Source organism: Centroberyx gerrardi, chromosome 2, assembly GCF_048128805.1.
Source record: "Centroberyx gerrardi isolate f3 chromosome 2, fCenGer3.hap1.cur.20231027, whole genome shotgun sequence".
Taxonomy (NCBI): Eukaryota; Metazoa; Chordata; class Actinopteri; order Beryciformes; family Berycidae; genus Centroberyx; species Centroberyx gerrardi.
In genome coordinates, this window is record NC_135998.1 from 26,979,754 (window position 1) to 27,007,724 (window position 27,971).

General features: G+C 42.7%; 1 protein-coding gene across 1 annotated transcript; it reads left to right on the forward strand.

Moving 5' to 3' along the window:
• Window positions 1-603: 603 nt before the first annotated feature.
• LOC139924391 (aryl hydrocarbon receptor-like) lies at window positions 604-27,971 on the forward strand. Its single transcript, XM_071915431.2, has 11 exons — window positions 604-990; window positions 8,161-8,351; window positions 19,508-19,620; window positions 19,767-19,856; window positions 19,953-20,073; window positions 21,929-22,068; window positions 22,198-22,400; window positions 22,886-22,995; window positions 23,252-23,393; window positions 23,537-25,310; window positions 25,485-27,971. The coding sequence occupies exons 1-11, from the start codon at window positions 932-934 to the stop codon at window positions 25,578-25,580; spliced, it is 3,039 nt and encodes a 1,012-aa protein (XP_071771532.1). The 5' UTR covers window positions 604-931; the 3' UTR covers window positions 25,581-27,971.

Consider the following 27,971-nt stretch of genomic DNA (forward strand, 5'->3'; position numbering starts at 1 on the left):
TTCCATTTGAATTATGCATGCCATACGCTTCCATAAAAAAGTAATAATAATTTTGAAGTTTGAATATTAAGCAGCCTGGAGTAACACCTTCAGACTGTTCACTCACTGTCAAAATACTAGTAAACTCATGATCAAAATAATGTAAATGATATTTTGTCAGATTCCTATCCTGTTGTATTCTGTCGGCTATTCTTTCCTCTTTTATTCGTGTCTGTAAAGAAACTTGCGATAACCATCATTGCCACTGGATGGAGTTACAGGTTACACAACATTTTTTCAGGAGGCAGGGAAAAAAAAAACATGGCAGATGAAGAAAACGACGGCAAGTACAGCTGAAAGTTGAGCCGATGCCACCCAAGGGTGTCACCCTGTTAGACTGTACAGCCTGTGTATGTGTAGAATGCAGTAAGCCTTTAAAAAAACAAGTTCCCTCTTGGAGGATACAGCCGGGGAACGCTGGAGCTGGAGTCATACTACCAACATTTATGGCTCAAAGACGAGATGTAGGAAGATAAACAATGGCAAAGGCTTACACCAATAATAACCCGCCTGACAGAGATGCAGTGATGTTACGGTGAACTGGATTGGTCGAGGCAGGGGGGGAAAAGCACGGGCGCAGGACTGGCTGCAGTGTGCTCTCTCTTATTACTTCCCTTGGAAAGTTTGCGACTTCGAAAATGTCTCTCTGACAGACAAGGACGCTGCAAAATGCCGTTTGACTTCCATTATTTGGATTCCCTTGACTTTGTATCGGAGTGGTCAGTCTTAAAATAGCATATAAGCAGTTGTAGGTCAGTGGCAGGAAAAGAACAGACGGGGTGTGTCTTTGGAGTATAGAAAGCAAACTTTTGTGCTTGTTTGGGCATTTCGGGGTACTTTTTTTTTTTTTTAACGGAAAGGAATAAGAAACTGCTTGAAGGCTCGAGCCACCATGCTGGGGAATGGTGGAGTCTACGCGGGGAAGAGGAGGAAGAAACCCGTTCAAAAAAAGTAAGCTTGGTTGTTTCAAAGCATGTTTTTTTCCCCCTTTACTATACGTAACCGCAGGCTATGGAATAGCCATTGCTTGTAGCCCAATAGGCCTAAACTCTTTGCACAGTGGGCGTGGCGCGTGGTCACTGTCAACAGATCCATCCGTCATCTTCATCATCACTACAACTGTTATCACCAGGGCATCATTATGGTGTAAGTGCGTCACTCTACCTTCCTCGACAGGTACATGTATTGTGCTTCAGATCGGGGACACAGTCAGGTTGAATGCGTTGATTTCCAGGCAGGGGGCAGTTCGCCTGCAGCAGAGGCTCTCCACTGCTCTCACGCGATACTAAGGAGGGAGAGGGTGGAGGGTGGGGAGGTGATGACAGCTGGGTCATGTGGTTTATTACACTGGAGGGTCAGACGCATGGCTTCGCTATAGTCCGGGAAGGTGACAGGGTTTTTTTTGGCATCAGTCCCCCTTATGGGCTTTGGAGCAACCTGCATGAGGAGCTTAGACTGGCAGTCACTGTCATCTTTTAAATCTCCTCTTGACTCTTGTATGCTCTGCTTTTAAGAAGTTCTATAGAAATATATTATTGTTTTTATTAATGAAGGTGTAATGTGATAGCAGTGGTAACCAATGTTTCTATGCTTAAGATTACTCTTGTTGCAACATTTTAGGAAATATCTTGCCAGTTAAATGGCAAGAACAACTTGTGCACTTTTCCCACTTTTCACTGTGACACTAAAACTAGAAAACTGGCGCTAATTCAGTCGATAAAATTCAAATGGGAGATGTAGGGTTGAATTCATTTAATAATTCTAATAACTATAGCATGTCTCTTAAAGTTACACAGTGCTGTATAGTAAAAGGAAAGAACATATCAGCTATCAGCTATAATAAAGGGTATGGCACTGCATTATTGTCCATAGCTCATTAAATCCTACTCAGCAAAATTCTGAAGCCATATTGGACTCCCAACAAGCACATTAAAACAACTTGCTTTCATGTCCTAATAGTAATCAGTTAAATGCAAGGTTTCATTGTAGTTTACAGACGTTACAGACTTTGCTTATCTTTTTTCCTCAAGCAGGTTGTTCTAAAATTAAGAGCCCTGATTACAAATGCTCGATCATCACTTCTCTCTAAGCTGTTGAACAGTTAAAAGAAACAGCTTTATCTGTAGATCTAAGGCTATGCTTCTGTACATATGGAGTCAAACCCCTTCAATATAAGATGGCAACAAGCCATTAGCCAGTAAAATCTTCAATTTTAAATTCAACCAGAAACCAGTGCTAACATGGCAGTTACATAATCCCACTGCTTTGTTCTTATGAAAGCCCTATAGCTGCTGCATGCTGACTTGCATCATGGAAGCTGTTGCAGAAAGAGCTTTGTGATAGAGGCAAGAATAGTCAATATGAGATGAAATAAAGGCATGATTAACTTTCTAAGTCATAAAAGCGTAAAAAATACTTTAGAGATATTTCTCCAATGGCAGAAACAAGACTGAGAAACTCTTTGTACCTGACTCTCGTAATTCAGACTAGAATGAAAAATGTCTCCTGGATTTCTTTTAAAAGTTGCATGTGGTGGTGAAAACTAACGACTTCAGATTTATCAGCAAGTTGAAGAAAGTTTTGGGACATCCAACATTTGATGTCTGCTACACTATCTTTTAGAGTATCAGGGCTATGTGTAGCACTGGGTCTTACAGGCAGATAAAGCTGTATCATCATAGTATCATCAGCATAGCAATGAAAAAATATCTATGAAGTATAGGACCCCGTATTAGCATATATAGAGAATGAAATAGGAACTAGGATGAAACCTTGTAATACTCCACAGCTAAAACGTACAGGGGAGGATATAGAAATACTCACTTCAACAGAGAACTTATTTCAGAGATATATAAACCAATTAAGAGGAGTATCTCTAATTCCCACAAAATCTTTAACACAAGATGTGAGATCAGCAAAGGTCAAGTACATCTGGAACAGATCATCAACATCTACTGCTAAAACATCATTTGTAACTGTAAGTAAAGCAGTATCTGTACTAAATTTAGAACAGAAACCCTATTAGTTTTTTCAAATAACTAATTTCTGCTCATATAATCAGCTATGTTTATAAAGACGTTTGTTTCTCTAATATTTTGGACAGATGACAGATTAAAGAGTGGGCCTCTTTAATCTGTCATCTGTCCAAAATATTAGAGAGGCCTCTACTTACTGAAAATGGAAGTCGAGACCAGGCTTTTTAAGAAAACTAAGTATGATTGAACAGAACTGGTGATCAATGAGCTGTTTATGGTAGAAAGAATACTGGGGCAGATAGTTACCATGATCTCTTGTAGGAGTGTAATTGTCTAGATGGCTGAACTATTTGTAACGTTGGCTACAGGCTGGCTTCATGGAGAGAAATACGATACTTTAGAATGTGTAGTTCTCACTGCTCAAAAAGACAACAACACTGGACCAAGATCATGATGGTGATACAGTATGCCAAAGTAAACACACACTCTGTTTAAACAGTGTCTTGCTCCCAAAGTAATGTTACACACAGTAAGTTCAGTTCGGTGGAGGGGCAGAGGCAAGAGGCAGAGGACAAATCCTTCTTTAGCGGATCGTGTTCAGTCAGTCTGCATTGCTGTTTTCCATCGCTCTCCTAGGATTAGACAGTGGAACAGTGTAACTTTATAGCTGTTGTAAAAACAAAATGGAGCAGAATTAATTTATTCACTTACACACAATGGCAATAGATTTTACAAGTCATTTTGAGTCATCATATTTAAGTCAGTCACAAGTAAATCATATGAGTCAAGGCTTAAGTCATTTCCCCATGTTCCGAAAAAGGCTCAAGTCATCAAAATTTGTGACTTTAGTCAACACCTCTGCTGGTCGAGGATAGATGCAGAGTACACATCTACTTTCCAATGCTTTGATGAGTGAAATAGCCTGTTTTCAGCAAAGTCACTACAGACCCTTTCCTTTGTAGGCTACCTTTTATTTTCATGGCATCAGTTCAAAATTGGACAAGACTTATTCGCTCACAGGTTGGTGCTGCAGATTCTATTCCGTTTGGAGACAGAGAATTCATTTGGTAAAGCCACTGACATGGACCCCACGCCTTTTTGTGTGCTGAATACACTACTTATGTGATTTGTCTCAAATGGCTCATAGGCCTCCGAGTTGAAAGAAGGCAGAGGGTTGTAAGGAGATGAGTCATTAAAAGATTCGGTTACTTCATAGCTTAACAGAGGATGACCTCAAAATCTGCACGATACAGTATACTAGTGTACCAGCTTAGCAGACTATCTCCCTTAATAGCAAGGTTTAGCAAGGAGGCATTCGTCACTTTGGCCCATCGCATTCTGCTCAAAGCATGAGTTTTATGATGTATGGATTAATTCATAATTTTGAATGCAAACAGCTGTAAGTTGTCTGTGGTAGTGGCAGTTGCTCAATTCAAATAGAAGGGGCCCCAGTCAGAACAAACTGTGCTGTTCCCCTTATTACTGACTACTTGGCTTTTTCGTAGCGGCTTCCCATCTGATTTGGGCCAAGGAATCTGGATGGTATCTTCCAAAAAAAGCATTGATTTTCCAGCACAGTGAATGAGCCCCCGACACACACACAGGCACCGACACATACGCAAACTGACTCACTTACTCTGGCTTCCTGTAAGCCTACTCTTGGTAGGAGCCCACGCAGCTACCTGTAGGTCTACTGTGGCCTTGTTGGCCTCGTTTATGTTTGGATCAAACCATAGCGGTGCTGGTTTTGATCTCCTACACCGTAGTGTTCTCAATGTGGTTTTCTAGTTCATAGTATGCAATATATTTAGCTTACTTCATACAAGATGAATAGGCAAAACCTCACCTCAATAGAAAATGATTGCGTATGTCAACTAAATTGTCAGGCAGTCCAGTGGCTCAATAAGAAAAAAAATGGGAGATTTGATAGTAAGGGAACATAGTTGGAAATAGGGTTAAATACTGTTAGAGAGAAACGGGGAAAGTCAGCAGTATTGGCAGATAGCTTACAAGTATCAAAGAAACTAAAGTCAATTAGGCTGTAGCTTATTTTTATAAATCCTCTTACTGTAACTTGAAGCATTGAAGAACACTATGAGACATGTGTATGAGAAACTGACTGTCTATCTGGCAGCCTCTCACAGAGCTGATATCTACCCAAATAGGAATGCTGGATCTCTGCACACTTAACATGGATTGTGGGTGAAGATATGGCCGGCTGCAACAGGAAACATTCTTCTGCTTGCCCTCGCTTTTTTTGTTCCAGTCAGTTGCAGACTTTCCATTATGGTGTATGGTACTTTTGTTGCACTGCCATGTTGGACCACACATGGACTGCAACTGATAGCTCAATAGTCTCGTTCATGTGCCGGAGAAACAACAAAAGTATCATTTCGTAATCAAATAATATTACAAATTAAACACTGTACAAGGGATGTTCTCAACTCCCTTGCCATGCCGCCAAAAGATCATCTTCCCTCCTATATATTGCGGTATGTGGTTTTCCATATTGATGCAGAGTCTATCAGATGAGGATTTCTCTCTTTTGTGTGTCTGACTGACTCCATATTTCCTTAGCATGGAACAAAACTGATTGAGGTAACCCATTGCATCCAATTGTGAATTTAAGCCGTTTCCACTTTCTGCCCGAGCCGATCTGTCATGTTCATCAGAAAAGAAAGATTCCTCCTGCTACAGCCTGTAATTTGCTTTGCTTTGTCTGTATTTGTTTTCCTCAACAGAAGACTTAACACAATCAGTTGACTCCACAGCCGTTTATAGACAGTTAATTTGATAAGTATCAATATGAAAAACAGATCCCAGACACTGCAATCATACTGATACTTGTAGGCCTTATCTTGGCACACCTGTGTTAAGTTTCGATGTGTGAGTTTTCCTGTTATATACAGTTAATTGATAAAATATATCAATAAAATGTCTTATTTGATATTAGTCAGCTTGTTGTATGTAGTACAAGTCTTGTAAATAATGCCTTCTATGCAGCAATCTGGATTGTTTATAATGGAATTATTACTGATAACCAGTAACAGGCTGTCAGTTTTTTTTTATCCAGGCCTCCCTCACCAAGCAAGATATGACAAATCCTATTAGGCTATGTTGCCATTCCACACAACTGCCAAAATATTCCTAATCCTACTAAGTAGCAGTACTGTTACTTTGCTGAAAAATAACTGTTAAAGATATGGATGCACAGGTCAAATATGGAGCATCAGGCCAATCTTTACCGAAATGCCGGATTACATATCAGAAAATGTGTGTTATTATGCGATCTTATCCATTGATGTAAATTGATACAGCCAAACATGCCATGAACTTGAGTTCAAATATCCAAATATGCTGCTTTATGTTCTTTTGTTTATTTATATTGCCCTTTATCCAAGCATGTCTCATAGGTCTTTCTGTGAAACAGCAGTTCATTTGTTGCCAAATGTTGTGTCCTATCATTGTAGAAACTTTGCGAGTAAATAATGCTTCATATAGCGCCATGTGTTCAGTTCTGATAAACATGTTGCTTTGCAATTTAAAAATAGGCCCTACATTGCAACTTTGCAGTTCCTTTTTCCTGTGTGAATAAAACTAGAACAAAGTGTAATAGCTGGAGTATTGCAGCGGTGTGGACTAGTGGTTAAAGAGGCCGTCTCTTAAAGGAATAGTTCACCCCAAAATGAAAATTGAGTCATTAACTACTCTCTCCATTAACTTCCATTATCTTCTGTATTTTCTTCCATGACATTGCTTTGTTGCTCAGTGCACCAGCAGTCTGGCCGCCCATCAGAAGTGTGTCAGAAGTGTGTCAGACTGTTGCAGCCTGTAGTGGAAGTTTTAGGTGATACACACGAGCACAGCAACACCCACAATCTCTCAAGTCCCGCCAAAGTGCTGTAGGGTCACGCCTGACCGTTGGTGTGTTCTAGAATAAAGCAATGTCCTGGAGGAAAATATAATTGATAAGGTGAATACTCTTCTTTCTTGCCTGCTTTGTTCCCTCTCCTCCTCCATCCATCTCTTCACCCAGATCTCTGTGTTTTGTCGAGGAGGGAGGGCCGACTAGGCTGCTGCATGTCTAGGCCTGTTGGAGAGGAATCACATCGTGGTAATTTGTTGTAGTAACAATGGCATAGACCTATTGGAAGATCAACAGACACATGCTGTCTCAAAATTATGACATAACACCATCTGCCAAGAAATTTGGCGGTGCCATTCCAAATATTTTTATACCGTGCCTGTGGATTGTTAAGTACCTGTAGTCTCTGGACATTGTGTGCCTCATGTGTTTTGTCTATAGTAAGGTGCAAGAGAGGAAAGTATAAATTATCAAGTGTGTCTAAGGAAGAATAGAATGCTCTTTATTCTCATTTCTTTCCAAAGGGCAGTGTGGGGCAGCACCAGCTTCTTCCCATAACCAGATTACTAGAGATCAGCCTCACCAGCCCCAAGAAGAGGAGAGATCTTTCTTTAGCACTAGCCTCCTGCAGGCTTCATGGAAGTAGTGCTAACTGTTGCTCGGCTGCTAATGATAATGAATAATTACTACTTGATTATCCCTTTATTTTGTGGACTGGATCTTTTTTGAGTTTCTTCCTCATGACTTCAGTAGAAATCCAGATACCTTTTATGGAGATACCTTTTATGGAATGCATATATACATTCCATAAAATGCTCCAAGACCAACACAGCAAACTAATGCTCACTAATGTAACAAACAGCACTTACAGTATACATAGTTTTCTCAGTGTGTTTTCCCTCTTGTGATAATGAAAGTATAAATGCATTTTCAGCCTCTGCTGGCTCTCCTAAAACCAGGAAGTGATGTTCAGTTGGTTTAGGTGCAGATTTTATTTGGACGGTCTCCAACATTGTCTCTCAGAAATGCTCTGGATTGTTTTCATGTGCAGGAAGAATCAGTGTGCCGGTGTGATACACAAGTATCCTGTAAGCCCAAGCTTACAGAAGTCCATCTGTGCAAGCTTGTTATAGGGAAAGTAAAATGTACCATGAACCTTTGATTTAATTCAAATTCAAAATATGCCCTCCTACGCAGTGCATGGTGGGAATTTTAACCTGTGTTGTAGATGGTCCTACCTAGCAAGCAGTATTCATGAAAATCTCCTATCTCTTGTCCCAGTGCGAAACCTCCACCTGGGGAGGTGCCTGTGAAGACCAATCCATCCAAGCGGCACCGGGACCGTCTGAATGGGGAGCTGGACCGCTTGACCAGCATGCTGCCCTTCTCTCAGGAGGTCAGAGGGCGTCTGGACAAACTGTCTGTGCTCCGCCTCAGCGTGGGATACCTCAAGGCCAAGAGTTACTTCCACGGTCAGTGACCTCTGCCACATGTACAAACTTTTGTAAAAAAGTTTGTACAACACACACACACACACACACACACTAAGATAGACATGGTACCTAAGAGTAAAGCTTCATAGAAAAGGCATATGCAACTAGATACACACCTCGACACAAACTGTATGTCCTCACACACGCTGTGGTTAATTCGGTGTTGGGAAGCTATGCATAGCCCACCCTGAATGAGTTAACATGCTTGGCATTGGTCGCATCAGCAGATTATTTTAATGTCAGTGAGAAGTGTTAAGTGCAGAGTATAGCAGAAGGGGTGTGTGTGTGTGCGTGCGTGTGTGTGAGAAAGTGAAACAGAGAGAGGGTATAAGAGTGTGTGCATGCGAATTTGTATGTGTGTGTGTGTCAGGTGTGCAAATGTGCTGCTCCAGACATTTTTGTGGCTGCGCTGTGAGTGTGTGGGGTGTCAGAGAGGGAACCCGACACTGTGAATAATGAATAGTAGCCCTGCTGGGAGGGGAGCAGGAGTGTGTGCTGTGAGGCAGATGGAGACTAGGCAGGGTAACATGAGATCGGCAGTGCAGCAGCAGCCTGGAACAGTGGGCCTTTTCTCTGGCGTTTGATTGGGTTACACTAAAAAAACAACACCCTGAACACCCTGTACCCAATGAATGGTGGTGATTGGCTGCCTACACAGCTGAATTTGGCTGAGGAGAAGTCGGCTTTGCGAAAGATAACGCTGGCTACGTTTACATGCGCACAATAATAACCTCCCCTAATAATCTGGTGTACATGTGACATGTGGTTATTGCAGAACAACATGAACTTCGTCACCAACTACACATGCGCAAGTTGAGGAAATGCGATAAAGGTGTATGCATGTTCTGACTGGTCTCTATTAATGCAAGTAACATCTGAGTACTCCGCACATGTTACTGCAGTTTACTTTGATTAATAGCATAATCACACTATGAGAGTATGTAGTTTACATGTGTCCTGCCTTACTTGCATCATTGTCATGAGATTTTGTTACTGCCAAAGACTCGGAGTATGTCCACTCAAGTGCAGGCCTCTCTCTCTCTCTCTCTGTCTCTGCCTCCTTCTCCCTTTACTGCGTAGAGTACCTCTCTGGTACTGCTATCAGGCTGCTGATCACTGCTGTTGATGGAGCAGAGGGGGGACGCAGAGGGAGGAGCCCTAAGAGCTCTGAGGCATGGTGGCACGACATGAGGGCTCTTGACAAGGCTGTGCAGATGTGTGTGTGTGTGTGTGTTTGTGAATGGAGACGTTTGAACAACTAACACAGTGATGGCAAAACAGCTCAATCCCACCGCAGCTTCCCATCGCTTTTCCAGCTTGGTAAAAAACACTTGGAGGGCGTTATGTAACCTACCATACTAGTTTGTCTAAGTCTGACCAGAGATCCAAACAGGAGAGAAAAGAAAACTGCCAGAGAGCGACTGTTGGGAGATACAGCACGGGAACCATTATACAGAAAATGAGAAGCAAGAGTGACACTGAGAGAGGGTGAGAATAAAGATGGTGGAAATCGCTCCGTTTTGAGGCCTATCAGATGAAGACTGTGTATCTACATCTTCGCAGCGCGCTCTGCCCCTGGGCCGGCCCACGTCATGCTGTGAAAACATGTTATCTTCCCCCGGCTTTGATGTCCCTCCAGCCCCACATCACATACGAGCTGTGGTCATGCACTGTTCCTTGTTTCATGTAAGGTAACACACAGAAACTTACCTCATCCACGGAACAAGCGCAAAATATGTGTTTAAGTGTCAACCTCACAGGTGGCGTTCACATGATATTTAGTTGTGAAATGAACAAGTTCAAATAGCCACTCACAGAGCCTCAGTTGTATAACTACACACACATTTGAGATAATTATCTACTGTCCTTTTGACAATAAACCCTTCTTACAGCATATCATAGCCCTTTGGCATCTTAGTCACAGATTCACTAAAGCTTCTGTTTAGGATTATCATTAATAATTGCACCCGTTTACCCATTCAGAGACAGAACTGTGATTAGTAAAAGATAAAAAGGCAGGCAAAGCAAAGTTTTGGGCAAAAACAAGATCTCTGCATCACTGATGTCATCCGTCTCATGCCTGAGGTTTGGTAAAATGAAAGGGAGGGAAAGTGTTAGAGTGTGTGTGTGTGTGTGTGTGTAGTACATGTGCACCACACTGCAATAGCGAGAAGTGGGACACTGCATTGAGTTTGCTGTGATATTATCAGTTACCAAAATGACCAGAGGGACAGTATTGGTAATTTTCTTCTTCTTCTTCTTTTCTTAATATACAAGACAAACCACCCAGCTGAAAGTATGCACATTTGGAACCGTTATAAATTTGAATCATCAACTATAAGACATGCTTTTCAAACTTCTTAAGTGTTAATTTTGGGCTACACTGGTACATTTTGCTCATTATTTGAATATAAATGAATGTGTTTGAATATGTTCTACTTTCCATGACCATTTCCAGAGGTTTTATTTGCCTGCTAGAAGTAACAGAAGCTTTTCCTGACAAAAACGTCTTTTTCCGCCCCATAGGGCTCTGAATAAAAAGATGATATTGAATCTTCCTGACCCAGATTTGGTCATGCAAGTCAGGGGCTATCGTGTGTGTGTGTGTGTGTGTGTGTGTGTGTGTGTGTGTGTGTGTGTGTGTGTGTGTGTGTGTGTGTGTGTGTGTGTGTGTGTGTGTGTGTGTGTGTGTGTGTTCATTTGTAATTCAATTGCCCATGAAGAGTGTGTCTATGGTACATTGCCAGGACACAGTACAATCCCAGTCTGCGGTTGGCAGAGCTCTACCTAATGACTTTTCCATCTGTATCCTGATCAGTTTCCTCATTTTAGACCTTAATCTAACCTTAAAATGTAAAACAACATAGCTGAATGCTGATCAGCTGAAGGCACAGAGTTCACTTCTGTACTTGCCAGCAGACACAGGTCTTACCTCAGACCCTCCAGACCGGCTTACTGTCCTGTTTTGATGTACCCGACCCTCTAATTATGTCGTACCATAACCATTTCACAGCTTCAACCGAACTATCAAGACCAAATGTTGTGTTTCAACAACTACCAAAAAGAAATGCTGTGTCGAGTATGGATTTTCCAGGATGAAAGCATTGCAATTTGCATTGTTTTTAGAGAAAAGACCTTTTGGTGGCCTTTTGAGTTTCTCCTAAATGCTCCGGCTAATCTTCCACAGCAGTTTCCTCTGATTGTGGAGAACGTTTGTTCAGGGCTGAATAATGGAACTGGATGACAAGGCCCTAATGCCCCGTGCTGTACGCAACCGAGCCTTAAAACAACACACCACATTCACACAACACTCACACAATCTTTGATGTCTTCTTTAATTGATAGTTAAGTGTGTTGTGAGAATGTTTTGGACATGCAGTCACATCAAGAGGGAAGAGCAGCGGGGGAGCGCTGTTGTCTGATGTGTCCTGTCCTCTTGTTTCTGGTGTGTAAGATGAAAACAAGTCTCTTGTTTGACGCTGAAACACTAGTCTGTTTGCCCTGCTCATCAGAGAGAAGAGAAGCTGTAACTAGTCGCTCTTTTATGTGTCACTTCAAGATATCAATAAGCAAGCAATATCAGACTTTTCTCCATGCTGTTGCTCTTTCTCCCCAGCTTCCATATGTACAGTCAAGTTGCCCGGCACCTATTGCACGCTAAGCCGTCCCGGGGGGGGGATCCCTATCTGCCTCAGCCCGCCCAAGGTTTCTTCCAAGTTTTTTTTCCTGGGAGTTTTTCCTTGTGTGCATTTAGGGTCTAAGGCTGGGGTGCCGGGTAGGTTAGGCTATATAGAATAGGTAGATTGTTTGTCTCGCTAAATCTGCTCCTACCTACCTTGTGTTTTTCATTATGCTGTCCTACAAAATTTTGTTTACCACTGATTGTGTTTAGTTAGACCTAGCTAGACACATTCTCTGTAAAGCCCTCTGAGACATGCTTGTGATAAAGGGCTATATAAATAAATAAACTTAACTTAACTTAACTTAACTCAAGTTGTTCATTTTGGTAGTTGTTTTGTGATCACGGGTGAAAAGTTAACTTTAAAAAAAGAATATCTTCAAGAGAAACAGATGTTCAACAAATGTTTTAAGAAACAAATATTTTGATTGTTTTGAAAATTTGACATTGTTTGAAGACTAGAGAAAAACAAGGCATCTATAACAACAATCCAAAGAAAGAGAAAGAAAAAATAAAATTCAAAATATTTATTTACTGTGTTGATAACTAATTTGAATTTCATTTGGAAAGTCTGTATTCAATATGAATCTGTATCCCAGGCATGCCAGTATTTCTTTGTGGACGTACAGTGGATCTAGAAACTCTACACACCCTTTCAAAACTTCCTGCTTCTATCGCCTTGAGGCCTGAGATGAAAACCAATTAACTGTTTTGTTTTTTCTACTTTAATTCAGATATGGTAACCCACAATATCCTATAAACGCAAAAGGCTAAACACTTCTGAAAATTAATTAAAACTAGACAAACGAAAACATGTTTACAAACTTGTTTAGATAAGCATACACACCCTTTATAATTGGAGTTGTGCTCCAGTTTAACTAAGTGCTCACCATCCAAAGCTAATTTGCCTTCACCTGTGACCAACCTGATTTTATTAGATCAGGATTAAATCAGCTGTTCCTGTTGGTTAACACAGCAGGCTTGTTTGTCTCTTAGTGCGCGTCAGTATAAAGAGACAACTATGGGCAACTGGGAGCTAGCAAAAGATGTTTGGGGTCGAATTTCTGAAAGTATAGATCAGTCGAGGGTTATAAAAAGATATCAAAGCCCTTAACTATATCGTGGAACACAGTAAAGACCATAATCAAGAAATGGATTAAATCTGGCACCACCAGGACCTGTGTCCCTCCAAGATGGAGGATGGAGGAAAGTCATCAGGGAGGCCACCAAGACGCCAATGGTAACCTTAAAAGAGCTGCAGGACTGGCCGCTCTATGCACATAGTAACAATTTTGTGTGTTCTCCACCATTCTGGGCTGTGGGGTTGGGTGGCAAAAAACAAAAAAGAACATCCAGTCTCGTCTGAATTATGCAAAAAGGCACTCTGGATCTCCCCATGCCATGTGGAAAATGGTATTGTGGTCTGACGAGACTAAAGTAGAACTTCTCGGTCTCAATTCCAGACAATATGTTTGGTGCGAAGCCAACACAGCCCATCACCCTGAGAGCACAGTCCCTAGTGTCAAGCATGGTGGCGGCAGCATCGGGGGTTCTGGTGAGGATAGAGGGGAAAACGAATGCCGCAAAATACAGACCGATTTTGGAGAAAAACCTGCTGCCCTCTCCAAAAAAGCTAGGGAAGAATTTCACCTTTCAGCACGACAATGACCCAAAGCACACAGTCAAACGAGGAAGATCAATGTCCTGGAATGGCCCAGTCAGAGTCCTGACCTCAACCCCATTAAAAACCTTTGGACTGACCTAAAGAGAGCCATTCATAGTCGAGCCCCTTGCACTTTAAATGAACTCAAACTCTACAGCTGTATTGCTGTATTGTGCTAAATTGGTAGAGGCGTATCCAAACAGAATCACTGCTGTTATCAAAGCAAAAGGTGCTTCCATCACAAATAGTTTTTTCTTCAGTCTCTAAAAAAATAAATACAGAGCAGTACCAGTGGTTGTATGATGTTTCGGGCGCTTAAACAAGTCACAAGCTGTAACTAGCTATGAAAACACACCAACCCACTCAGCCAAGGAAATTGCATCTTAACACACTGCAACCCCTCCAATTTTTAATGAACTATAATTTTCAATTTTAACCTTAAAATCAAGTTAAAATTCTCTCTAAAAATGCATTAAAATTAAGCATTCAGAAAACACCAAGGAGCGTGCCCCCAGACCCTAGATATGTGGGGTCCCCCAGTGAATTCTGGCGACTGACAACACTGATAGACTGTGCAGATTGTCTAGATCCACTGGATACATCTCTGTATGTTTGTGTGTCTTTGAATATCTTTGAGTGTCTCTGACTTGTTTTTGTCTGGCCGTGTGTATGAGTAATGCTGTATTTTTGGTGTGGATGTTGACGTCAGCCCTGTAGAGTGCTGAACATTGAGCACGTCCCAGACCGCTGTTGTCTTGCATAAACACACCTGGAAACAAAGCCAACAAAGTTGATGTGTGCACACTGAAATTGAGGCAGATTTTGTGGACAGCTCCCTATTGTGCTGGACTTATTTGGTGAAGCTCAGTCCTAAATAAAAACCCTTGCATCCGAGCAGAGACTTGTCTACTGCTGAACACCTTTCTCTCTGTAGGCTCTGAATGGGTCCCAGGTGATGCTGCTGCCATCACCAGGAGTGGACGTTACCATGGTGAACCCTTCTCACCGTAGCAACAGGTCTGAATTGCTCAGGAAGTCTGATACCACAAGGGGGATGGGGGTGTCTTTTTTTTGGGCCGTGGCTGGCTGGCTGGCTGGCTGGCTGTTCATGTCTGCTTCCTGTGTTTGTTGATAATGAGGAGTGAACAGGGTTGAGGCCAGGTCAGTGCTGTCATTAACCCAGCCTCCAGCAGCAGTTTCCCCTCATGATTGCTGCGTGTCTGCTCCACTGAGTCACAAACAGGCCAGGGACGCTGAGGCCTACACTCTCAGCTTAATGTCTGAAGGAAGAAAAAAAAACAAGGAATATGCATTGTATATTATTTGAAGACATTGAAAACAAATAAAAATACAGCAGATTCATTATGGAAGCAGAAATGCAGTAATAATAGTGTGACACTGTGTAGGGCTTTGTATGTGAGGAGGAGAATCTTGAAGTTAGTGTGGTGTTGGACCAGTAACCAGTGTAGCTGAATGAGAATGGCAGTAATGTGGTCATTGGATTTGGTGTGTGTGTAAGGATTCGACGAGCTTAGTTTTGGATGATTTGTAGTTTGTTAATGAGTTTGGAAGATCGTGCTGAGAGTATGCTGTTACAATAGTTCAGTCGGGAGGTGACAAATGACAAAATTTTGTAATTTAGTTAGTTATTGACCATCCAGGTTTTGAGGTCATTGAGGCAGCTGATGAGGGAGGTAGGGGAGCAGTGGGTTTGGATGAGATGTATAACTGAGCGTCATCAGCAATTGATGTGGTGGTGATGTGATTTGGCCAAGGGGGAGGAGATGGATAATGAATAAAAGTGGACCAACCGTTGTCTCCTATAGGTAGAACCAGTGACCCTGAAGGAAGTCAAGCAGTTCAGGAGAAGTGGATGGGAGACAGTATTGGGACAGTAACAGTAGCATTTCTTCTACTTCTACTGTATATTTTCATTGGTTAATTTGTTTCAACAAAGATTATGGTGTATATTGATGAGTTGGGTTAACACAGTACATTGAGTATTAGAGAAAAAATGTAGACGCACTGTAGAGTATGAGGTTGACCCTCATTGTTAACAGCTGGGGAGTCTCAGGTTTCTCTGAGGACAGACCGCCAAGAGAGAATGCTTGGGACTGTTCTGAAGGCAGCTCTCTGTGTGTACATGCATGTATGTGTCTGTGTGGGAAGAGTGGTCTGGTGCAATGTGTGTGTGTGTGTGTGTGTGTGTGTGCGCACTCGCTATGCCTACCCTTAGGGGCCCCTCCTAGAGACCACACACCTCGAAGCTAACAACAAATAGTGAAGCCAAAGTTGATGCCATGTCTCTGCTGATCTAACATAGTTATAGACTTGTGTCCCAACCGTTTTTAAGTGCTTTTTTCCTTCTATATCTTGCTCTACAGTTGTCTAGAATGAGACCACAGGTCTGTTTAGGAATAGTAGAACCACAAAAAGAAGTTGTACTACATACCACATACCTCCATACCCAGACCAGAAGCCTAACCCTAACCAGTACCTTAACCTTAACCCCAAACCAACACAGTGCTTGTCAGTAGTCTCCTCCCCAAACTGTTGGTTACCCCAGTTAGGCACCTCTGAACACAGGAAGGACCTTGAGGATGTGAGAAGCAAGGCTGCAAGATAAGCAGAAATGACACTCAGATAGACACAGACTGCTGGCCTCTGTAAACTAAGGACTGATGCTATCTCTGCAGGACATCAATTGAGCCATAGCACACAACCTAGATGTGTGGCTGGCTGAATCAGCAAGTTAGAAAGTACTAATCTATCAGGCCATATTACTAATCTATGTTTTGTCGGGCATAAATAAACAAACAAAAAATGATAGGCAATATGTAAAGTTAACTTCTGTTCACGTTTGTTTTGTGTTCACTTGTGAACCTGTCCCACATACAGTCATAAATTGAATATATTTTACTACTTTTCCGTCTTTACATTTTATTTGCTATGTTGGCAGTAAATCTGCCTTATCAATGAACAGAATAATTTACATAATTACTATTATAGCAAGGATGTTTGCATACTATGACTTCCTTCCACCTGCACTTCCTTTCCTACCTAACAATATCAGATCACATGCACACACACACACACACACACACATGCACGTGCACGCTACACACACGCACATGATTTTTGTGTGATCCACTTCAGTCCTTGTGTGTGTCTCTGCATTTTTATGTAGGTATGCTGTGATTGTTTTCCTTGCATTTAGCCACCTCTGATGTTTGCACTGGCTCTCTCTGATTACCACAACGTCTCCTCTTGCCTTGCCTTGCCTCCTCCTTGTCTCTCTCAGCTGTTTCTTAACAGTCTGAAGTGTTACAGCTCCCCACATTGTGAGCCCCCCTCTCCCCGGGCCCACGTCTTTGGCCTGGTGTGCCGACTCTGCGTGTGAACTCTCTACCCTCAAAGTCCACAGCACAGAGCAGAGGAGGGAGACGGGGGGGAGAGAGGAGAGGAGAGAAAAGGAAGAGGAAGGGAGGCAGGAAAGGATGGAAATGAAGGGGGGGCAGGGGGGCAGCCAAGAGAGGAGAAGGAGCACAAGGGAGGCGAAATAGCGGGTTTTGGGTTACTGTATCAGCCAGTTATGAAAGGGACGAGTTGACCCTTCAGTTAAACTGTCCAATTTGTTTAGTCTTTTACATTAGCTGTGTCAAGTTCCTTGGTGCCACACTGAGCTTAATTCCTGGCGACACAATGATGCATTGCACCAACAGTCCCCCTGGGTTGGTTGCAGTTCATGCTGCACTAACAAACTCAAGATTCTTTTAGCCCGTCTTTTAGTTGTAGGAGGCTCCTCTTGACGGAGATGTCAAGGCAAATTCCTGGGTTTGTAGGGGGGGAGACGAGAGGCAGATTCATTGGGTTTGTTTTAAAAAGGGGAGGGGGGAGTGGTGGGAGGAGGAGGTGAGGGCAGGGAAGTTTGTTAGCGTGCCATAGAGTCATTACTGTAAGAAAAGGAAAGGAGGCATTGCTTAGCTGACTGAATGCCAGCGATCGCAGATTAGATTACAAAAGATTTGCTAAAGCTTAAAAAATTGCTTCTTTTTAGCATAGAGGAAAAACGCTATTCCTGTCTGTTCAAAACTGTTTCCATCACTGCATGACCCACCTAAAACTTCTGGAGTTGTGACTCCCTTAGTAAAGTCTAGAAAGCTAAAGTTTCTGGATAGCACCCAGTTTTCTGAATTTTTGAAAATATTCCATGTTTTTAGTTTTCGTGAGTTCTCGTGTTGAAACTGTTTCACTTAAAATTAAGTGAATAATTCTGTCTGTGGGGTGGGTTCTTGCATTCATCTGTGCTGTTTATTTTGATTGTGAACTCCTTTCTTGCACAAATATATGCATGTGCACATACAGATACATGCTGTACACACATTTCTCGTATTTGTTGTGTGTGATTTCTGTTGTGGAGGGAAGGGCTGCCAGCATTTGGCCCGTAGGAAGTCACTGATACTTTGTCTGTTCCAGAAATAAACCAGTGAAACATGAGCAGGGATGCAGTAAAGCAGCAACGACACATGGAGGGAGTGTGTCTTTGCACTGGATACTCAACCCAGTGTCATGCTTTTTTCACTTGGGATAGAATGTTTTTCCAAAACAAGCTCTCTCGGAACCGTTGCTTTTAGTCTCTAGTAACCAAACCATGAGACTTGAAAACTGCCGCAAACTCTTTGATTCAGACATAATGATAGTTGGGCATTATCTTCATAAAAGTCTGTATGAAGATTCAGTTTACTTCTGAAAGTTTTTTGTAAATAATTAAAAACTTGTCGTATATAACTGTGTAATGTTTCATAGTGTAAAACTTGGTGTTATAAATAAAATCAGTCAAAATCAGAGTAGGCAAGACTTTTTAGGTTGATGGTTTGGATTAGTTCGAACTTCAGACCATCAGATGCTCTTCCTGTCATAATAGTTACCACCGCTCCTCTGAGCCAATCAGTGGAGTTTTAGGGCCCGAACGCGCTGGATGTGATATGTGAGCAGCTCTGGCACCTACATCCTTATCTGCTTATTTTGCAGCCATATACTATATAGCAGGGTGTTTTTGGATTTCTTAAATTAGCCTCTCCTTGTCTTCTTGGCTTCTTATGTGTTGGCTGCCTGTAGTCTATTTCTCAACGAGAACACCCTGAATAAAAATGCACATTTTGCCTCAAAATCGGTCAATGGTCACTGTGGTTCCAGTAACCTCATGAAATACAACAATTTTAATCATCTGTTGTTGGTTTGACGTGTCACTGGATGTTCTTAGTGTGCGTTCGGCCGTTGAGAACAAGTGGCGTGTTTGAAAGCATGCGCATCTTCACTTGCAGTGCATTTACGCAAATATTCTGTAGTTAGTGTGGCTGCTACGTACTGACAAAGAGCCTAGTCTAACATCTGGGTGGAAAGACGGGAGGAGGACGGGAAAGACATCTCTGCTCTCATCAGCTCCAGTGACACTGCATTGGAGCCGTCATGTGTCCACACTGCAGCCAGTTGGTTTTGATCATCTGTCTGGAACTGTCTCCAGGCTTAGTTCCGTCACAGGAAATAAGATCAATTAAGGACAGAATGTCTTTATCCTCTCAGTTAGTGCTTGTTTTTTGAATTATATTTTGCCAACATTTTCCCTTTGTTTTCTATCCTCCTTTACTTGTGTGATGACCTCAAATTTTTTGTGTATGGGGAGCTTCAGGACATTGGAAATGTATTTGTGCTTGTGCCATGACACAGGAAAACCAGTGTGAAAAAGCAAATGTGTGTACCAGTGACTAAGTTGTTTGCTGTTCTACATTGCAGCAACCCTCCAGAAGAATGCATGGTCCACTCCTTCTGTCTCTGCAAACGGCAGAAACAGGCAGACCACGTCCCTGGATGGAGTCAGTTTCTCAGAGGGAGAGCTCCTTCTCCAGGTAGAATAACAATACATGGCATTGTGTATGTGATGTGCATGCATGTGTTTGTAGGTGTCAACGTGTGTGTGTGTGTGTGTGTGTGTGTGTGTGTGTTTCATTTGTGTGTGTTGTCTTCATGTACTGCATTTCCATGTTTTCTACAGGCTCTGAATGGTTTTGTGTTGGTTGTGACGACTGATGGCTCAATCTTCTACACTTCTCCAACGATCCTGGACTTCCTGGGCTTCCATCAGGTAACACTGTGAACCCGACACATCGCAACTAAGAATGTCTTTAAAATGTGATCTCCTCTAAGTTTACCCCCCCTTTTTTTCTTCTCCTGTCATCAGTCCGATGTCGTCCACCAGAGTGTGTATGATCTCATTCACATGGACGACAGAGAGATGTTCAGATGCCAGCTCCACTTTGCCCTCAACCCCACTGAGAACAACTCAGACAGGAGAGGAGAGGGTATGGATCCTACTTATCAATATCTATCCCTATACAAGTAAAATGTATATATACTACATTTCCCTGACTCTGAGACCCTGCTATATTAGGAAACATGGAAGGAAACAATGGCTTAGGAAGTAACAGCCGAAAATTTGTATTTATTTCCATCCGTTCTAATGTTCAGTCACTGAGATTATTACCCTCATGGTGTTCAATGAAACCTGGCAGATGCATTCAGACATGAACTCGATCCTGGACGTCCACAGCTTTGGGTTTCCTCAACACCTGTTTTGGGGCAGTTTAGGTGGCTGAAAAATCACATGCCAGGTATCAACCCATATATTAACCTCAGGTGGTGACGTCACCGTGTGCAAGTGGGTTTGTTGTCCTGACACTGAACACCTTTCAGTATCAGAAAGACTCTTTTATCTAGGGAAGCAGGGGAATTCACCACATCATTTGTCATCGTTGTAACATACACCCTGAAGCTGATGCCAAGACCGCTGCTAAAACGATGTTCACTGTGATTCAGAAACGCCATTAATAAGACACTGGACCTTGTTATGGGCAAATCAAGAGGGCAGACAAATCAGTTGTGAGACCTCAGCTGGGATTACCAGACCACCGCGCTGTCCACCTGCTCCCCATCTATTAAAGTGCTTTAAAGGGGGAAGCCTGTGGTGTGTCAGGTGAGGGTCTGGACTGATGACAGCTCCTTGGCATTGCAGGGATTCTTTTACTACACACACTGGTCTGTGTTTCAGGAGGCAACTGATGGCTTGGATGAACTCCCTGACACTGTGTGTAGTTGTGCATCTTTTTGCAAGGTCTAAAGTACAGAAACTCATTTATCCCTGCTACGATTAGGTTGCTTAATGTGCACATGAAATGATGTAGCAAGTTGTATTTTGTATTTGTGTTTTTTTTCATGTTATCAAGCTTTTGAATCTCTCTCTGGTCTTATCAACTGATATTTGTATGTATTGCATATGATGTGGTGATTTATCATATGTTGTTATTGTAAAGTCTGTCTGCAAACCAAATTACCTTTACTGCACAGTAATTATTTGAATATTTGAATGCCATTTAGACAGAAGTAGCAGGAGGTGAGATACAAACAGAGGAAAGGAAAGGAAAGGAAAGGAAAGGAAAGGAAAGGAAAGAAAGGTTCGACCCGAAGTGCCTGTGTGACCAGTCCGCTGTAATTATCCATGGTCAAAACATAACGCAAGTCAGCACATATGAATATCTGGGCGTACACATAGAGAGCTAACATGGAGGGTCAGTGTCCACAACATCTGCTGTCTGGTCCAGCAGCGTCTGTACTTCCTACGCAGACTGAATATTTTTGGTGTCAACCAGAAAGTAAAGCTTCTCTTGAGAGCTTTATCCGATATGGCATCTCAGTCTGGTTTGGCAACCTCACAGTGAAGCTGAAGTCACAGAGACAGCAGTGAGAATTATGGGGGTCAGTTCAGGACATTTTTGAACAGGCCACAATTAAACAGGCTCAGAAAATTGTCTCCGACCCTACCCATGTCCTACACCCTGATGACTAGCTCCTACCCTCTAGTAGGCGCTTCAGAGCCCCACAGTGTAGCTGAAGAGGTGTAAGCGCTCCTTGTACCTCAACTTGACCACTTAATTATCTCTGAGAACACATATACACTTTAATTTGCATTGTACGGTCATCATATCAGTAGTTCAGCAGTCTAGTTTTGGGAACCTCTGTTGCCACTTGTCTAGATTGATCATACATAATCTTATGTAGGGATCTGATTGTCAAAAGATCAGATGCTGACAGTCTTTCAAGGCAGATACAGTGGTATCCAGAAACATGGCAGTCTTTGACAGAAATATAATTTGTCTCCAGATATCCAGTCTAGCAGTAAAGCCATGAGGAGCTCGCAGAGCTACCTGCCCCAGCACATCCCCCCAGAGAACTCCTCCTTCCTGGAAAGAAGCTTCTGCTGTCGCTTTCGCTGCCTCCTCGACAACTCTTCTGGATTCCTGGTAATAGAAAGCACTAAATCTAACTAAATCTAATCCATTGATATTTTGAAGTTTGTTATGATTCTCTGAACTTGATATGTTTGAGTGTGTAGAGTATACGCAAATGTAAATGTGTTTGCTCCACTCCAGGCTCTGAACTTCCAGGGGCGTCTGAAGTACCTGCATTGCCAGGGCAAGACAGGGGACGACGGGACTGTGGCTCCTGCTCAGCTGGCTCTGTTTGCCATCGCCACACCTCTGCAGCCTCCTTCAGTCATGGAGATCCGTACCAAGACCCTCATCTTCCAGACAAAACACAGAATGGACTTTGCCCCCATGGGAGTAGACACCAGGTATGTCTTTGTGTTGTTTGTAAATGTGCTCTAAATGATACCTCTTTCATATCAGACTAGTGACCTGGGGAATACACAGGTTGATTGTCAGTGTGAAAGGGTTGACCCAGGTAAGTTCACTCTACAAAACAACCCTAGTCAAGAGTTAAGTTAAGCAATTAGAAATCTTTCATTTGGTGATTGAGTAAATAAAATCAACTGGAGTGTCATGTCATCTGCCAGAGAGCGTAAACACGTCTGCTTTAGATGAAGTTATAAGGTGACATCCCATACAGAAGTGGAAAAGTTCACTTGTGTACGCAGGTCTGGTGTGAATGGTAGTGACACAGGACTTTCTTGTGTACTTTGATTGGTGTAAATTGCTTCCTACAGGGGATGGAACCGGATCAGCATTTAAGTGAAATTGCCATAACCCATTTGGTGCATTTTCCCTTCTTTAACAGCGTGTCCTTGTTTGTTTGTGTATTTATTTTATTCCATTTCAGAGGGAAGTTGGTTTTGGGTTATTCAGAGACTGAGTTGGTAACAACGGGCTCTGGCTACCAGTTCATCCATGCTGCGGACATGATGTACTGTGCTGACAACCACCTCAAGAGTGAGTTATTCTGTATATCAAGACAACTATCTCTTTTACTTCACATATACCATACACAGTAGTAACATACACCCTCTACTACTCGATCCTATTGTTAACAATCCACCTCACCACATATACCACATTTCATTGATGATACCATATTATATTGTGTAGATTTGTATCGTAATTTTACACATTTATTTTTAAAACTTATGTATTTGCGGTTGGTGATGTTCTCTGATGTCAGTCCTGTGTCCGCCTGCTCTGTTCTCAGTGATCAAGACTGGTGAGAGTGGCTTCACATTCTTCAGGCTACTGACCAAAACGCGGCACTGGGTGTGGGTTCAGGCAAACGCCAGGGTGGTCTTCAAGGCCGGGAGACCAGACTTCATCATCGCTCGCCAGAAACCCCTCACGTGAGCATCTGCTTCCTCAATCTTAATCTCTTATTGTATATGTACTCACACATTTGTAATGGCTTTTCAAACACACCACACTCATTAGAACTTTCATTGTGTCTCATATTAACCTTTAACTGTCTGTCTTTATTTTTCCTTAGAAATGAAGAAGGAGAGGAACAATTGCGGCAGAGGAGGCAGCATCTCCCCTTCAACTTTGCCACCGGAGAAGGCGTCCTGTACGACTCGTATCTTTCTCTGGATGCCTTGCCTGTCCCTGGTCCTCCTGGCTCTGATGCTCTGGGCCCCGAGGAGCCCACAACAGAGAAGCCTTTTGATCCTGCCTCTCTCCTGGGATCTCTTCTCCGGCAGGATCGTTCTGTTTACGCCCAGCCGCAGGAGCCCAGCCCCCAGGCTCCAGTCTTTCCTCAGGTAGAGGACCCTACCTTCAACCCCCAGCTCTCCATAGAGCAAGCCTTCCTCGACAGCCACGCTCTGCTCAGTGTCCCGGGTCAGCTCCAGGACTCCCAGAGGAGGCCCAACATAGGGGACCACACATCGCAAACAATGTTTGACTCCTTAGAGCAGATCCTGGGAGAAATTGTGGATGGAGGGGTCGGGGGTCTTGAGGTGGAGGAGACAGAGCTGAGGGACTGGGAGAATGCCCTCCTCAGGATGAATAAGGAGAGGGAAGAAGAATCAAGGGAACTAAATTACATACTAGCCAGTGACGTATTCTCATATGTGGAGGAGGCTCTGAAGAGAGAGACGGGTGGATATGTGAAGGTTTCAGATCAGACTGGGTCTCAGGTTGCTGAGCCAGTCAACAGCTTGTCTGCCCCCCTTCAACACCACTCCCCTGGGTCTGTGTTGCCCAGCAACCAGGGCTTGTACAGCTCTAGCAGCTCAAATGATGAACATCAGTGGCAGATAATGACGGACATGAACTCTAACCTCAGTGGATTTGGAGAGCAGGCTCTGTTGGGAAATGTTCTTGGTGATGTTGGTGGTCCTGAAGTTGTGACAGAGTCTCACAGAGCAGCACACAGACTGATACCCACACAGACCGGCACCGCTCACCAGGGAAACACTTCTCAGTTCTGGCCTTCAAGTAGCAGTGCTTACCACTGTGGCAACCAAGTGGTTTCTACACCATCTTATAATACTATTCAACCACAGCCTGAAGTAGCAGATCAATCTTGGCTACCATCTACACAAAGCAACAACAATGTCCACAACAGCCATCACCCTGGCTTGGCGGTGACTGACCAAAGTGTGCAATATAGCCTTGCACTAAGCCACATGGGGACAGGTTCCACTAATGGGCAGCGTTCACAGCAGCCTTATATGGGTACACAGCTTCAGGGCCCACCTCAGCACTGTGAACAGACATTGTGGCAACAACAGCAGCAGCAGCTGCCGCAAAGTCTCCACCATCACACACTCACCATGCATTCTTCACACACACCAGCCCGTGCTAACTCAACAGCTCAGTCATTCCAGTACAGCCCGCAAACACTGCGATTATCTGGCAGCTGCATGTTTGAAAAAAGAGAAGGTCCCATACCTTCCTCTGCTACTGTTCCTACCAGACAAAACAGTCCTCTCCTGGCCCCCTCTTGCGCCAGAGGATCCCCACTTACCGCCCCGTCGACCAGAACCACCCCCTTCACCTTCGCCCCCTTACCCACCGCCACCTTCTCCCAGTCGGGCACGACCACTACAGCGGGAGCCGTCTGGCCCGCAGCTCCTTACCAGGGGATGAGGCACCCGTCCCATGCCAGCCCTCAGGTGGCTCCACATACAGAGATGGGCAGCATCAGTCTTAGTCAGCCCAGTGGAGACAACTCTAGCCTGGGACCGACTGTACCAGGGTATCCCCCTGAAGACGGATCATTACGGCCTTCATACTTCTATTGGAATGGTGAAGCTCAGGTGAGATGAAGCTAAACCTCATGAGAGACAATCCGTTTTTTCAGTAATTTGTATGTTACTCGGGAAGACAAAGTAAATCATCATCTATTCAGTGATTGAACAGGCAGTCATGCACTAAGTTTATTATTTTACATCATCACATAATCACGCCTGTTTTCCGCCTCTCTTCCACAGATCCCCAAAGTTCCCCTGAACGGTGTCATGGACCCGTTCACCTTCCCTGCCCTCCCTAATGGGAACACCAACCTCTCCCAGAACACGGGCCCATAGCCACCTCTCCAGCGCCCTCAGAGCCTCTGATTGGACCGACAGAGATGCCTGACTGTGATGTCATCTGCGTGACGTCACTCGGAAGGCGACCACTAAGAGCACTTCTGAGATTAGTTCTTCCTATTAGAGCTGCCTCGTTGCGGTGAGGTCACTCCTCACCAACCACACAGAGGAAGGGTTGATGAGGAGTTTTCTCTCCAGGAGACTCATTATATTTTATGGATGCTGCATCTGCTGTGGCCTACCGAGAAAATGAACCTTGTCCTTTCAATCATATTGCAGAAGTTTGAGATGGAAGCTGCTCGCTATCTAGGCCTGCAGATGTTGTCTAAAAGACACATGGCAGGAAACTGAAAAAATCTACTCTATTGCATTACAATCTGTCGTTGAAAGTGGAGGTTTTGGAGACATGGGTGTTTTGGAGAAACGGGTGTCTCCAGGCTCTGGGCAGCATTTGTTCCTCTGTGTCTTGACTGTGCAAATATTTAACAAACAACCTCATGTAGTCATTTGCTATTAACACATATTCAATATGTGGTTCATGCTGCAGTCAACTAATAATGTTGAAGTGTCCTGTCAGCAAAATGGAAGCTGTAACCGACAGGATTTATTGGAAGTGGACGGTGCCGGATCAGTAGAGAACAGAAGAAATGCTGACTACAGCCTTCTGGAGTCAGATGGACTTTGAGGAATAAAGGATATATACAGTACAGCTACTGTTTGTAAGGAGAAGTACCATTTCAATTCATTTGGATATCCATTCAAACAGCTAACTTCCTGTATCGCAATGTGAATGTGTTACCACAGTCTGGTTTTCTGTAAACCTATATCTCTGCTTCTTGTTTTTCTTCCCCTCCCCACTCAGACTGTATGCAGTATATATCCACTTAGTTTCTTCATGCACACTTGTGTTTTCTCTCTTGGATCATTTCCATTTCAAGACAAAAACTGGCTGAAACAGACTTTGTCAGTGCAATTCTTTGAGTGGCATTTAGGGTCGACATGATAGATAAGCAAACTCTGTCCATGTATTTGGAGTAATTTGTGGATGATTGTATTGTCATTCATTCCTTATATTCTATATTTTTGGCTTTACACATACAAGCAGAGTGACTATGACTTTCGTCAATGTTTTGATAAAACTAAATGCAACTTCTTATTAATGGATATCAATGATCCCAACCAAAGGGAGTTTATTGTTATTAGCTTTTATCAGGTTTGTTTGCTTAATGTTTTGTTTTTGTCTCCAAAGACATTGCCTAGATGTCCTCAGCTTATAGCTGTGAAACTAAAGAAAGGAAGGTAGCAGCTTTGCCCCAACACTAACAGCTTTGTTGGAAAACATTGTGACCCAGAGACTGTCAGATGTTACACATCTAACCATTTTTGAGTTACAATAGTCGGCCAATTATACAACAATTTTAAATGAACTACAACATGATTTAGATACATTTTCTTATTAAATAAGTATGTATAACATGAAATGTACACAATACAGTATTAAAATACTGTATAATCTATTTAATTTGATATCACCGTCGCACTAGTTTGTGTTCACTAGTTGACGATTTACCGAATTCCCCACAAGTTAAGTAAATTGTTCATTTTTTCAATTTTAATGCTTTATAAAAGTAATTCAAATGTGCTGTGAAGATACCCATGTTGTAACAGTGCTTTGATAGGTATTGGTGCAACATTAGAAAAACATATTCTGTCTGATATGATAGTCGGGTGGGTGCTTGGCAAGTATTCAAAAGGTTTAAAGATCATCTATACCACGTTCAGAACACCTTTTTATAGCCAAATATGATCTAATTTGGACTGCGGTCAGAACTAAAAGTCCATTGAAATTTAACAGTGGATTAGAGGCACTTCAAGATAATGTTGCAACCAGAACTTATCTAGACATAAATTTACAGCTAGATTTTACTTCCTCTAAAATGTTAAGAAAAAGACTTGGTTGTCAACACAGGTTTCATTCACTTCATATATGTTCAATTATTTGTCAGCAGTGTATAAACCTTATCATTTATTGACTGTTACTGTTTATACACATGGATATGGGAGAGATGGCAGCTATAATGCTCAATGTGAATAGATCTAAATTGGGGAATGTGATTCAGAACTGCAGTATAAACTTGTACTATCATTTTAAATCATATCTATGTCAAGCATTTATTTCTTTTGTTTATTCTCGCCTTGTCTAATATGATATTCAGAGAAAAATGCACATTCATGCATATTTGACTGTGCACACATTGCTTAAGAAATTGCCATTTTATTCTGCTACTTGATAATTATCCATGTTACCCAATATAACTGCTTTGTACTTTGTGTACCAGATATTACCCGTGGGGACAAGTCTAATTTATTTTGCCATAAAAGAATTGT

What these genes read in the sequence shown, in the direction of transcription:
- LOC139924391 (XM_071915431.2), top strand. Translation starts at nt 932, where the DNA reads ATGCTGGGGAATGGTGGAGTCTACGCGGGGAAGAGGAGGAAGAAACCC. An exon ending in ACAACTCTTCTGGATTCCTG is followed by an intron (nt 22,069 to 22,197) that starts GTAATAGAAAGC and finishes GCTCCACTCCAG; the next exon opens with GCTCTGAACTTCCAGGGGCG. An exon ending in ATTGGAATGGTGAAGCTCAG is followed by an intron (nt 25,311 to 25,484) that starts GTGAGATGAAGC and finishes TCTCTTCCACAG; the next exon opens with ATCCCCAAAGTTCCCCTGAA.